The 13,991-nt window shown below is 54.9% G+C and overlaps 2 protein-coding genes across 2 annotated transcripts; both read right to left on the bottom strand.

The window, feature by feature from the left end:
* Positions 1-1,819: 1,819 nt before the first annotated feature.
* Positions 1,820-3,665, bottom strand: C9H19orf24 (chromosome 9 C19orf24 homolog). Its single transcript, XM_021204622.2, has 3 exons — positions 3,435-3,665; positions 2,680-2,796; positions 1,820-2,204 (listed from the first exon to the last, which is right to left on the bottom strand). Coding segments are annotated over exons 1-3 (333 nt in total). The 5' UTR covers positions 3,650-3,665; the 3' UTR covers positions 1,820-2,203.
* Positions 3,666-4,946: 1,281 nt separating this feature from the next.
* Positions 4,947-8,786, bottom strand: Cirbp (cold inducible RNA binding protein). Its single transcript, XM_021204621.1, has 7 exons — positions 8,709-8,786; positions 6,693-6,801; positions 6,491-6,597; positions 6,273-6,411; positions 6,107-6,188; positions 5,843-5,913; positions 4,947-5,625 (listed from the first exon to the last, which is right to left on the bottom strand). The coding sequence occupies exons 2-7, from the start codon at positions 6,793-6,795 to the stop codon at positions 5,609-5,611; spliced, it is 519 nt and encodes a 172-aa protein (XP_021060280.1). The 5' UTR covers positions 6,796-6,801; positions 8,709-8,786; the 3' UTR covers positions 4,947-5,608.
* Positions 8,787-13,991: the final 5,205 nt, after the last annotated feature.

Here is a 13,991-nt window from a genome sequence, read left to right as displayed (position 1 = left end):
GTGGGGGGACCAGGAGGCTTGGTTTGCCCATATCGAGGGGTGGTGCTTCGGGGGACGGTTTGCTTTTTATTTTTCCTGTATTGTGGCATGGCACTCTGAAGGCAATTTATAGGAGTCTGTTCTCTCCTTCAATCACGTGGGTCCAGGGATAAAAGTCCAGCTTGGTAGCATGTGGCTTCACCTGCTGAGTCCTTCTGCCAGCCCAAGGCTCAGATTCTCAGGATGGGTACAGGTGGCAACTGCATTCTGAGTTCAAGCCCCTGGCCCTGCTGTGTGTGTGCTGGTGCTGAGAGCCACCCCAGATGCACACACTCACCCCAGGTGCACACACTCACCCCCCAGATGCACACATTCACCCCAGGTGCACATACTCACTCCTTGGGCACTAGCAGGCTGGCCCGGGCCCAAGGCCTTCCATCTTGCCTGACAGGCCCTTCTCTTGGCTTTCAGCTGTGCAGAGCACCAGCTAATAGTGCATTAACCTTGATGGAACTGCCAATTACCCCTGCTAATACCGGGGTGCAGTGACTGTGGATGGTGGTGGGGCCACCCTCCCTGCGAGCAGAGGCAGGGGTGGGGGCTGGGGTTCCTCTTGACCTCATTAGACTAATCACCCTCTTTTTTGAAGCTCCAGCAATGGCTGAGCTGTGGGGCCTGAGGCACAGATCATCGAGTATGGGAGACTAGAACCAGGCCCATCTCAGCAGGCACAACACAAAGATGAGGAATGACCAACAGGGCACAGGCTGTGACCCAGAGCTGTGACTCAGGAGCTGGATTCCCTGGGTACAAGTTGGGAATGCAGAACAGAGGCTTCTTGCGGGGAGCACCCCAGGCTGAGTAGAGACCCAGCCACTGAAGTGGGCAGACAGAGATATACAGGGTGGGCTGTGGCCTGGCTCTCCGTCACACCCAGCCTGACACCAACACTGGTAGTAAGCAGGCTCAGCCAGCCTCAGGGACCCAGCTCAGACCAGCAGGAGCATCAGTGGGTATGGAAGTGGATGAAGTCCGGACACCCATAGGGCAGGAGCTGGACAAGGAGTTCTGACTATGAGGGTTGTGAAAGAGGACCAATAGAGGGGCTGGAGACCTAGTCCCAGAGGAACTGGGGGGTGGAAAGTCCTGGGAGGCAGGCTAGGTGGTATGTGGCTGCCACCTGGTGGCAATTAGTTGTTATGACCAGGCAGAGTGGACTCAACACTGAGGAAAACTGATGTTAAGCCCTCAAACTGCAAGTGACTTAGGCATCCCTATCCCGCTTCCCTAAATGTAAGCACCAGAGAGACAGGTGACTGGCTAATTCCGAGCTGTAGCCCATAGGCTCCCGAAAAACTCTTCAATAAGTGCCTATACACTGAGCCAGAGTGTCTCAGCTGGAGCCTTGGAAGTTTAAAGTATGTGTAGTCGTCCTCTCACTCTCACCCTAGTACACTCTTGCCTCTCGCCCCTCTTGCCCTCCCCCCTCTCTCCATGTGGCCATGGCCGGCCCCCAATTTCTCTACTCTCTCCTTCTTTCTGCCTTTCTCTGCCTTTGCTACCCTCTTAACTCCCCTCCCCATGCCCTAAATAAATTCTATTCTATACTATATTAAAAAAAAAAAAAGAAGAAGAAGGGCTGGTGAGATGGCTCAGTGGGTAAGAGCACCCGACTGCTCTTCCAAAGGTCCGGAGTTCAAATCCCAGCAACCACATGGTGGCTCATAACCATCCATAACAAGATCTGACTCCCTCTTCTGGAGTGTCTGAAGACAGCTACAGTGTACTTACCTATAATAAATAAATAAATCTAAAAAAAAAAAAAATAGTCTCTAAGGACAGTGACATGAACAGGAGAGCCTTCACCAGGACACCTGAGTGTGGCATCAAGGGGGAGGTCTCAGATAAGCTACAAAGCCACCATTTCATTTATTGTTGCCCAAGCAGCAGGAAGGTGCACAGAGATCCCAAGGCCCGCCTGCTCCATCACACCTCATCAGAGGATGCTCTCATCCCTTACAGGAGGCAGGCTGACAGAGCAGCCCGCATCAGCCTGGCCTTGGGGGCCTCCAGTCTGTGGGGTAGTCTCAAGGTCTCTATGCTGTCCTGGCCCATGCAGCCTCTTAGGGCCTGTGCAGGCTCCGTCCAGGAAGGTTGACATCAGAGCTCACAGAACTACATACATGTCCTCTTGTCCTTGCAGCCTGTCATCTCCATCTCAACATCTGCAAGGGGAGGAACAGGACAGACAAGGGATGGAAAGGGAGGGGCTGGACGGGGCCACCTTCAGCCCAGCCCAGCCCAGCCTGCAGAAGCTGTCCCTTGCAGGGTCACCAGGATAGGGAGACCACAGAAGATGCTAAAGCTGGTGTCCACCTCCTTCAGGGCCCTTGGGAAGCCAGATCTAGTGCCTATTGTGGTCCTGTCTCTATACTAGCCATCGCCAGGACAGGACAATCAGCTCTGCTCAGAACCCTGAGGAAGCCACCTCCATTCTCACTGCAGTTCCGCTCTGCGGTACCACATGCCCTGTGTGGTACTCTCCTCCAACATCTGTTTCCATTAGAGCTTCCAAAACCCCTGCTGACACGCCACCTCCTTGGCACCCTCACTGGGGGACTCTAGCTCTGAGATAGACCTTGAACCCTCTTAGAGACATTGTCCCGTGCTAGTCTGTCTCAGTGATGAAGTCCTTCCTACCATCTCAGATTCCTGGTTTCAAAGACAGTCTCTCCCTCGCTGTCCTGAGAGGCCATCTCTTCATGCTCCTCCGTGTTGGTCAGGAGCCCATACCTCCTTCGCTGTGACTTCTTGAGTCTGCAGGACACAAACACCCTCAGAAGCAAGTTCATCACTGGTGACACCAAGTCCACGGGACCCACGCAATGCTTCCCTCCTCCCCCAAAGCACCTGCCAGGTGTGAATCCTTTGTTATAAGAACTACAGGAGCAACTCTTGGCACAGTGAGGTAGAGGCATGGATACTATTGGGTTGGACTGCCAGCCACAGCTTCCTAATTAAAGCCCAAGGCACTGTCATAGCAGCTAAGAAAAAAACGGAAGACGAAAGGCTGTTCCCTTTTTCTTTGAGTCAGTGTCTTGCAGCACAGGCTGCCCCTTAACTTCGAATCATCCTGCCTCCAGTTCCAAGTATTGAGATGACAGGCGTGCATTAGCACACAGGGCTTTGCACGTGTTAGGCAAAACTTTTATCAGCCTCAGCCAAGGAAAAAGTTTCTGCAGTAGGGCACGGTTTCTTGCACCCCTGTTACCACAGCACCAGAGAGGCTGAGGTAGGAGGATGGCCAGACTGAGGTCGCTGCCCACCCAGGTCAGCCTTAAAATCACAATTAAAGGACAGGATTAAGAACCAGTCCGAAGCCTGAATCACGTGCCCTCCCGCCCATTTCCTCCTCCCCCTGACTCAGTAGATGCTGATTGGCCGCGCTAACGCACCTAAAAGCCCGGATGAGGAAGTAAAGCGAGATCAGGCCGCAGAGCCCAGTGATTACGTAGAACAAGCGGAGCAACGCGGAGCCCGTGTCTCTGTCCGGGAGCCCCCCGCTTGTGTGGTTATGAGGTGGGGCCGGCAAGCTGGAGTTTTCAGCAGAACCCGAGTTGCTACACCAGAGGAGCAGCAGCAGCAGCAGCAGCAGCATGCGCCGTGCCATGCCGGAGCTGAGGCGGAAGTGCACACAGCCCCACCCCGCCCACAATGCCCCGCGCAGCCCCAGGGTTGTTCATCTTAGCGCCTGATTGTGGAGATGGGTGGACACTAAGTCTCCTCCCCGCTGCGCCCTAGTTACCCCCATCCCTGCCACGTCTCAGACCCAAGCCACACAGTCGGGGGTTCTGGGTCACAGCCCTTTATTCAGGCAACCCCCCCGCCCCCGCAACATTCTGTCCCAGCGACCACGCCAGCCCAGCTTTCTCTGTTCCCACAGGAAGCCTGCGTCGCCCACGAGCCAGGTGCTAGCTCAGGAATTGCCTGGAAAGGAAGAGAAGAGATCAATCAGGGAAAGTCCAGTCCAGCTTCTAGGGGTGGGGGATCCCCCAACCCTCTGTGTACCCCGAGTGTCCAAGGATCCCAGGCCCTGACCTCAGGCACTCACCGGGCCAACTGTGTGCAGTCTATGGCTCCAGATCCTGTGGAACCCTCTAGGACCCAGAGTCACAGCCATCCTTCCATGGCTCAGGTTGGCTCCCCTTCATCCTGCCAAACAAAGGCGCGTGACTCTGGCATCCCCGTGGGCCTGCAGCGCCCTCCCACCCTCACGGCGCCCATGTGGTTCGTCCCAAGGTGGCCATGCCCAGGGCGTCAGCGCCCTTCTGCAGCCCGCCTCGAGCAGAGCCGGGCTCTGTCCCGCTCAACAGCCTCACGGGCTCTGGGCAAAACCTAAAGGCAGTAGCACAGGTCTAAAGCCTGTCAAGCAGGGACCAAAAACATGCCCACAAAGGCAGGGCGCCCGGTGGCTCTGGCCGGCCGCGGGAAGACTGGCAGGAGGTACCACCAGTTTGACTCGGACTTCCAGGAAGCAAAGGTCAACCCCAAGTCTAAGTTTCTGTCCAAGTGAGCTATAAACCTATAAACCGGAGGGATGCGACACGAGCGCGAGCGAAAGTGTTACCTCGAGGCACAGGCCAGCTGCAGAGCTAGCGGGGGAGCAGCGGGCGAGTCTCGGAGGGTCTGTGGCTCGCGTCTGTCCCCCGAGGGCTGCGGCTTCGGAGGCTAGCAGAGAATGCCTGGAACTGGCGGGGCGCAGCCGCTAGGCAGCCTCGCTGGCCCTGCCTGCACCCGGCCCTGCACTGGCCGGGGCCTCTGCCGCCCCGCTGCCCCTCAGCACTGCCCACTCCCGTCCCCACTTGGCTGCTTGTTGCCTCCCGCACTGCCCTGCCTTCCTAGCTGCTCTGCTGGCCACGGAGCCGCAGCTCAGTATCGGCAATGAAAGGGAAATGGTCAGAGCGAGATTCATTTCACACGGTCTTTTAATCGGCTTCGTGAAGCCAAAGAAACTGCGTACAAGAATTCCTCATCCACTGTGAATACAACATCGATGGAGTATGCATGTCTTCGGTAAAAAAAGGACAATATAAATAAACATTTCCACAGCCTCCCGGACTGCTATGCTCCCCATGGGCTTGAGACATGTGCCCGATGGGCAGGACCTGCTGCAACTCCGAAGCAGGGCTGGGGAGCTGGAGGGCCATGGCTTGCTCAAATCGAGTCCATTCCATCTCTGGAGTGGTGGGGCGCCAGACTTCATGGGCGACCACACAAAAAAAGAGGAAAAAAAAAAAAAAAAAAAACCACAACCAAAAAACCCTAAAAAAACGAGTAACCAAAACCCACACAACCCGACAATTTAGAAAAAAACAAAAGCCCATGGCTCATGGTAAACAGTAAAATCTGAAGTGCTTTCCAAAACGTTTTTAAGAATGCTTAAAAACAGACAGCGCTTCCTTAAAACCAGGTCTAGTCACGAGGCCATCTTGGGTCAGAAGCAGGCTGCTCATGGGTAGGAACGGAAAGGACTACAAAAGTGGGAACAAGGTGCTCACTACACAACGATCAGCGAAGCTCCCCCATCTTAATTACAGCCATGGAAGGACGATCTGGACGCGGAGGGCTTTTACTCGTTGTGTGTAGCTGAGGACAGAAGCGGGACAGTGTAAAGTCACTGGAGCTTGTGCTCCGCCCGCGCGCGTGGGAGGTGGCACAGGGTTTCATGCACCTGGCGCCCTGACCTGTGCGGCAGGCCTGGTAGCTACGCCCCAGGCTGAGCGGCTTAAGATGCTCTGAGGACACAAGGGTTCACTGAGCCCAACCGCAGCCACTCAGATGGCATCCTTGGAGCTAGACTTACCATAACTGTCATAGCTGTCTCTGTAGGACCCGCCTGAGCTCCGGTAACCATAGCTGCCACCCTGACTCCGGCTGTGGAAGGATACACATGGACACCCAGGCTCAGCCCCGTACCAGGTGTAGTTGGTGAGAGTGGGTTCTCAGCAGAGAACAAAACCAAACCATCTGCACTAGTCTGCCCGTCCCCTGGTGCACTGCCCCTCCCCCCTCTGTTTACAGCCCAGGCCCAGCTGCCATCCCTGAGGCTCCCTCCCATCTGGCTCACCTGGCATAGTAGTCTCTGGAGCCTCCATAGCCCCCACTCCGGGACTCAAAGCGGCCACCTCCATAGCCCCGGTCTCCTCCTCCTGTAGATGGCAGAGAACAGAGTCAGGGAGTCCCTACGCCTGCTGCAGTGCCACCACCAGCTGCCAAGGCACCCTAACACTCACCTCTGGAGAACCCTCGGCCCCGGCTGCGTCCCCCACGGAAAAAGCCCCGGCCTCCAGCAGAGCCACCCCGGTATCCTCGGGACCGGTTATCAGAAGCCTTGCCAGCCTGGTCGACTCTGATCTGCCGCCCGTCCACAGACTGCAGGACAAAGCGGGGACCACTGTACCCCATTCCACACCAGGCCTATCCAAGCTAAATTGGCTGACCTGATCCTCACCTTCCCATTCATAGCCATCATGGCGTCCTTAGCGTCATCGATATTTTCAAAGGTGACAAACCCGAAGCCTCGGGATCGCTGGGTCTCCCTGTCCTTTACCACCACCACTGCAGGAGAGAGGCATTAGATGTGTCCAGTCCACCCTCTGCCCCCCAACCCCCCAAGCAGAAACCGAGAACAGTGATCCTGACCCAAGCCTCACCTTCAGAGATCTGCCCATACTTGGAGAAGACCTGCTCCAGCGCCTGCTCGTTGGTGTCGAAGCTGAGTCCTCCCACGAAAAGCTTGCCTTCATCTGATGCCATGGCAGCCTATGCACACACCACAGATGTTTGCCATAACCACCACCCCTTCCAGAAACTGAAGCATATTCTTAGCCTTTTCAAAAAAGAGTAATGTATTTTATGTGCACTGGTGTTTTGTCTCCATGTATGTCTCTGAGGCTGTCAGATCCTGGGAGTTAAGTTATGAGGTGCCATGTGTGTGTTGGGAATTGAACTTGGGTCCTCTGGCAGGCAGGCAGTGCTCTCAACCATTGAGCCAACTCTTCAGCCCCCCACATTCTTTGCCTTTAAAAAATTGTTGAGACAGTTCCTCCCTTTATAGTCCAGGATGGCCTTGAAACTCCTGTAAGGCTAAGTCACTGAAAGCTTTAAGGAGTTAAAGCTGCCTCTTCCCATCCCTTACCTACCTACATACATATGTATGTATATGTATATATATATAAATAAAAGTTAACCCACAGCTGGACATGGTGGTGCACGCCTTTGATCCCAACACTTGGGAGACAGAGGCAGGCAGACCTCTGAGTTTGAGGCCAGCCTGGTCTACAAAGAGAGTCCAGGATAACCAGGAGTACACAAAGAAACTCTGGGGGGTGGAGCACTGGGAGGGGCAGCCTGGGGGTGGGGAACCCCATGGCCTTACTGGGAAACCTCAGCCCCTCAGCCTCAAGTGAGGTTTCTTTCACACCTCTCATCCAGACATTCAAGTCACCGAGGTGGGAAGATCAATGAGAAAAAGGGCACTGTGGATCAATTTGAGAGACAGTTTCAAAACGAACACCCATCTCGCCTAGCCTGTGGGAGTTGGAGACAAAGGAACAGAATCCAAAACCAAATACAACTGCACAGCAAGTGCAATACCCTTGTGGGCTACATGCTGTCTCAAAAACACAAGAGGGAACTCTTTTTTGCTTTTATCATCCCAAACGAACATGGAAGACTTTGTCCTATAGCTGAGGCTAACCTTAAATGATTCTAGGGCTCGATATTCTAGTTCCTTTCCTGCTGTGGGCCTTTATTACACCTGGCCAGAGAACCCCAAGGTTAGGATCAAAATGGCATGGTCACTTTGCAAATGTGTGTGGTTGGGGACAGAGATAATAGCGACTGCCTACCCTCACGAGCATAAGAGTTGTTGGGCCAGAGAAGCTTCATCACTGAAATACGTTTTTAAGGTACTGTGGTGTGCTAGTTGTGGGATGCCTAGCTTACTCAACCAAGGACTGGAGAAATGTTTTTGCATGATGGACTCGAGGGAGAGAGGAGGTTGGCCCAAGAGGCGTGGCTACCGAAAGGGGCGTGGTATCTGGACAAAGTCATTATTGGCTAGGGACAACCAGGACCCAGTAACTTGGAAAATAAGTCCACTATACCACTAAACCAGTCTACCTTGGGGGCAACAAACTTGGGGCACAAAAGGGCAACATTCAAAACTACACGTGCTTTTTTTTCCTACGTGGAACCACAAGGGAAGAGAAAACCGAGGTAGATCCAGCTGGAGTAGAAGGGTCGCACGCGACGCAGCTCCACATCTACGGACAACCGGACTTTGGAGGTAGGCGCGCCCCGCCCCCGGAGCAGCGCATGCGCCACGCGCGCACCCTGCGCCATTCCATCCGGGCACTCGGCAGTCCCGCCATTTCGCCGGCAAAGCTTTTCAAAGCATCGCGGCGGCCATTTTACAAGAAAAAAAAAAAAAAAAAGCCCACCGCTAAAGTCGGCATCGGGCCGGGGGTGACGCGCGGTGGAGGACGCCCTCCTACAAGCGCGAGACCCCGGTGTCCCGCTGCCCGCCTCGCCGCCGGCGGGGCGGACTCCAACCCGGGCCCGCCCCCAAGTCCCAGGGGCGTGCCGCTGCGGCTCCGCCTCGCCCGAGAGTCACAGGCCGCCCGCCGCCCCGGGCCCCTCAGAGCCGGTGCCGCCAGAGCCCTCACCGCTGAGTCGGGCAGGTCCCTGACGCGGGCGGGAAGACAGCGCGCCACACACACCCAAGCTTCCTAAGGCGCGAGTGCGAGGGGGAGCGCCCGAGTCCCGCCTGATATACTCCTCCCCTGGAGCCACGCCCCTGAACCCGCCCACCACGCCGCGCTGACCAATCAGACGCCTCAGATTCGGCATCTGCGCCTCGGTGGAGGGGCGGGACTCCGTTGGCTTCGCTCTTGTCCGCGCGGAGGCGCTGAGTGTTTTGATTGGCTGGAATCTGTCCTGGCCGCATCCACCCCGCCCGCTAGCGACTAGGAGGCGGCGACAGCGAGTTTGGAGGCGGAGCTGACCCACTTCCGCGTTCCTGGCCCGTTTGTCCTGCCGCGGGGAACAAAGAGCTCCAAGACATTGCTTTTAAAGAGCTTTTGCTACCTCAATGAGACTCCCAAACATGGTTCCCACCTTGACTCATCTACTTAACACTTATCCGCTCTTTTTTTTTCTTTTAATATTTTATTACAGTTATTTAACTGAGGCGCAATTGTGAAGCCAGAAGACAATTTTCTGGAGTCTCTCCTTTCATCATGTAGGTCCAAAGGATCATACTCAGGATTAGCCACAAGCAGCTTTATCCACTGAGTCATCTTGCTCGTCCCTCTTCTCCATTCTTGCCCATGACACCAAAACCACCGAATTACTCTAGTCCAAAAGAACCCCCCAATACAACTGCTGCCTAACAGTTCTCTGGACCCCAAGGACAGACACTCCATAAGATCAGCCCTAAAATTTCCATCCCAGTATTAATCACAATGTCAAGATTCTCTCCTCTAGATTTGCTGCAGCACTTCACCTGCACCCAACTCAGTTTTCCTACAAATCTCAACCCGCTCTACCATTTGAACCCTGATTTCTGCCCATCCCTAACCAGGTGTACATTACCACATCATACAGATGGCAAAACACCACCCTTTTCTATGTGTACCTGCATTTTCTGCATGTTCTAAGAGAGAACCCAGGGTCTCAAACATGCCATGGAAGGATTTCTATCCCTGAGCCACGCCCCCTAACCCCTCACTGCGGAATTCTAAGCAGTGACTAAACCTAGCTACATCCTTAGCCTTCTTACACACACACACACACACACACACACACACACACGTGCACAAACACACACGTGCACACACCACAGAGAACAAAACAAAAACGAATTTTAATTTGATGCATATGGGTGTTTGGCCTGAATGTCTATGCACCACATGCCTATCTTGCACTGACAAAGACCAGAAGAGAGTGCTGGATCTCTGGATGCAGCACAGCTGGATCCAGACAGCTATGAACCTCTATGTGGATTCTGAGAATTGAACCCAGGTCCTCTGCAAGAGCCCTTTACCGCTAGGCCATTTTGGTCCTTTGAGACAACCTACATTTTTCAGTCTATCCTTGAACTCTGTAGCCTCACCTGCCATGTAGCTGTGATGACAGACCCTCGTCTCCAGGCTACATTTTCATCTCCCTCCGCTGTGGTTCTGAGAGTCCTGAGTCACCTTTGTAAGGATCCTAACTAACCCCCATCTAAGGCAGTTCACCTCTCACTTCGATGGCTTCTGCTTACTATACGGCCTGAGGAACAAACCAATGCAGACATTGCCCTATATATCAGTGATTGGAAAGCCACACTTCAGCACTGCCCCTTGGAGAGAGTACAGTCTGGTGACATTGAGAACTGAGACATCCCAACCCTGCTCCAAGCCTCAGACTCACTGACCTTCAGATGAAGTTGGTCGAGGTGACCCAGCTGTCACCAGGAGAAGAATACCAGGACCCCTCAGGGACTCGATGCTCCCCTCCCCCTTGACAGCAGCTGGTGACTCATGGCCACCCCCTCTGCACTTCGCTCTCTGCACGCAGCCCTCCTATGCCCGTCACAGCAGCCTGCTGCGTCAGCCACTCACGCAAGGAGGTTATTAAAAAGAGCTGAGAGACCAAGATGCCTTCCCTCCCTCAATGTGCGCAACGGGGGGGGGGGGGGGAGGGAATCGTGCCTTGCAGGGACCGCTGGACCACAAGCCAGCAGAGCCAGAAGCAGCAGTCCTACTATGTGCCCACAGGAGGGAAAATCGGATCCCTGTAATCCCAGCTCCCAGGATCATGCTGGGCCCCTAGCCTGGCTCACATTCTGACAACTTCCAGTTCCTGGTTTTGAGAATTGCCGTACTCAGTCTTTGATTCATTCATTCATTCATTCAACCAGCACCCACTTACTAAGCTTACTACCAACAGGCTTATTTGGGCTGGGCTCCACCATTATCCATAGCCATTTTCGAGCCCCAGAAAAGCGTGAAAATGTCTGACCAATGGATACCGCTTCAGCGTGCATTTCTTGAGCCTTTGGTGTACTTGTGTCTAAAGCGTGTCCCGTGTACTTACCTGTGACCACGTGGACAGGTGGCTCAGCGTGCCACCATGACCTTTTGTTTCTTTTGGTGGGCTTTAAAAGAGGCTGAAACTCTCTCTTACACACACCTCATATCCACCAACGCTGTGAATCCCTGAACCACGGGAGAATCAAAAATAGTGCTCCCTGCCCGATGACGACAGGAGAGGGCGCTACAGCCTCGGCTGGAGTGTTCAGGACTCATGTCCCACCTCTTTCCAGGCGGCCGCCAGCTGCTTGGCCAGGGTATGGCCACTAGACGTCGCCTTCGTGGACAGTTATCACTGACGGAAACCAAGACTGTCAGTGTCAGTGCTAGTTTACCTTCGCTGAGCCCAGCTCGGTGGTAGCTGGGCTGCACACTTGAAGTTTGCTCCTGCGCGTCTGGGTAGAGCACTTGGCCCAGCGTCGCCCATCCGGATAGTAGTGGCTGCTCCCAAAGAGATCCCATGTGTCTTGTATAAATCCGAGAGGGGGGAAGGGTGTCAGCTGCACCCTCTAGAGGGCGAGTTCAGTCCGTCCTGATCTCGGGCTTACCCTGCACCCTACTCCGCTGCTGGGCGTCGCTATAGAGAGGATGAGGGGTGCCGCCTCCACCTCCCCATCCCCGGTTCTCTCTCCGTCCGCCCGCCGGGTCCTCCCGGACCCAGGCTAATGACCGGGAGGGAGGTGGTAATAAGCGTCTGGGTTGGGGACGGGCGTGGCTCGGGATGAAAGGCGCGCGTGTGTGTGGGGGCACCCCGGGGCCGGGTAATTACCGCCCCCTTCTGGGCCGGGGCGGGGGCCGGGGACACTGCACCTGGCCTCTGCCCGGCGGGGGCGCACAAGTGGGACCGTGATGGCAAAGCCTGGAACCCGCCCAATTGGCCCCGGATCCTCTGGGACCAGAGCCAGGGTGGAAGATGCAGCCTATGCATCTATCTGTTGCCAGGTGTGGCGCACATGTGTGCACGTGGGCAGAAGACCCGTAGGGACATAGATGGAAATGTAAGGATTTAAAGAAAACATCTGGATCCTGTGGACAGAGGAAATGGGTTTGTCAAATATGTGTGAAGAGGGACACAGTCATCTTTGCATGACTGACCTGTGTTCCCTAAGGACAGGATGGGTGGGCAGGGTGCTGTGACGCCAACATACACGAACACAACCTGGATGTAGATGCTCAGGGCAGGGCTAGGTGTGCGTGACTGGGTGGGCCAGCACCCACGGAGATAATGTAGCCATCTACGCCTGTGACTCACGTTCCCGGGTGGGCACAAGAGAGCTGTGTCAGAGGCACCTGGGCCCTCCCTATTAGTGAGTCCAGAGTCACCTGTAAGGGTTAAAGCTTGCCTTTCTGCTACAGAGTGGGCTCTGATTTCTCAGGAGGCCCCAGATGTCTGGGCCCCTGCCACTCAAAGAGACTGCGCTCTGCTTCTGGAAGGGGTCTGCGGCCAGGGCGGGCTAGGCTCGAGTTCCTGTGACTCATCCCTCCTGAGTCACACCCCAGGAATGGAAATAGGAAAGCCTGGGAGGCCAGGCCCTTCAGGCTCTTGCCCAGACCTGGGCCTTGTGCGGCAGAGGGACGCCTCAGACAGCACACACATCCTATGACATGCCACGCTGTACACATGCACACCCACGCCCTCTACAGCAGACTTGTTGGGCTCACAGTCACAGACTCGACATGCTTTTGGTATCCGATAGATCCGGTGCATCCTGGAGGGTCCTCACGGGTTTCCCATACCTGCTTGCCTGCCTTATGGCTGGGACTAGAAAACAGTGCACTGAAGCCAGGTCAGGGCTGTAGGAGCAGGAACATGCACTCATTCATCCACAAGGTCTGTATCAGATGTCGAAAAACCACCAGGGATCCTGGAAGCTAGGTGGTTCATCAGCCTGGGAACTAACCTATTTGGGTTCCTAAAACTAGTGGAAGGGAGAGGTTGGAAGGCATCTACCCCAAAGGGTTCTCAAATGCTGCTGAGCAAGGGCCACCTCCACCCCATCACCCCCGGGGCAGGAAAAGCCACCCCTCTTCCATCCTGTCCATTCACAGTATGCCCCCTCAAACACATATCTAACAGTAGTGTGGCCTTCCATGAGGGGTAACACACTAACAGGCTCCCTGGAAACAGGTAAGCAAAGAAGCTTCTGCCTTGGGCTGGTGGTTTGCAGCACTTCCTCTGCACTTAGCTGCATAGGGACAGTCACATGTGTGCACAAATCCCTAGGTCACCAAGCACCTGTCCACCTCAGGGTGCCTGGAGGGTCCCCGTGCAAGCAGACACCCTGGAGCACCTGTCCACCCAGGTGCAGAGGGTCAGCTGTAGCCCACAGGCCCAGCTGTCTGGGTAGGCGGCACCCAGGCACCTCCTTGACCCCATTGCTTCATCTGAGAAGTGAGTGGGATCAGGGGAGCCTCCAGGGTCTGACGGGGACTAGGTCAAGGGCGGCAGCTGGGTTGCCTCCTCCTCTTCCTCCTCCTCTTTCTTCTTCTCCTCCTCCTCCTCCTCCTCTGTGATGTCTTCTGACTGTCAACTCTTGAGCTGACACCTGTCCCAATTTGTGTGGATTTCCAAGATTCTGCAAAATTCTTCCTTTTTGTCCCTGTGAGACAGGGTCTCGGGAAGGCAATGTGTAGTGGACAATGACCTAGAACTCTGATCCTCCTGTCTCTGCCTCTCCAGGGCTGGGATGACAAGATACTAGTCACTTTCTTAGGACACATCTGTCTCCAACAAACACACCTATTTCCCACCGGTCGGACCAGAGGCAGTGCAGGGAGACCCCTACTTCTCCTTGGCCTGTGGTTGTGTCTGAGGGAGGGGGTTCCCTTTAGACCTGGGTGTAAATATCCCAACTCTTTTTTTTTTTTTTT

The sequence above is a fragment of the Mus pahari genome, chromosome 9 (genome assembly GCF_900095145.1).
Source record: "Mus pahari chromosome 9, PAHARI_EIJ_v1.1, whole genome shotgun sequence".
In the NCBI taxonomy this organism is placed as follows: domain Eukaryota; kingdom Metazoa; phylum Chordata; class Mammalia; order Rodentia; family Muridae; genus Mus; species Mus pahari.
This window is presented reverse-complemented; position numbering and strand designations above follow the sequence as displayed.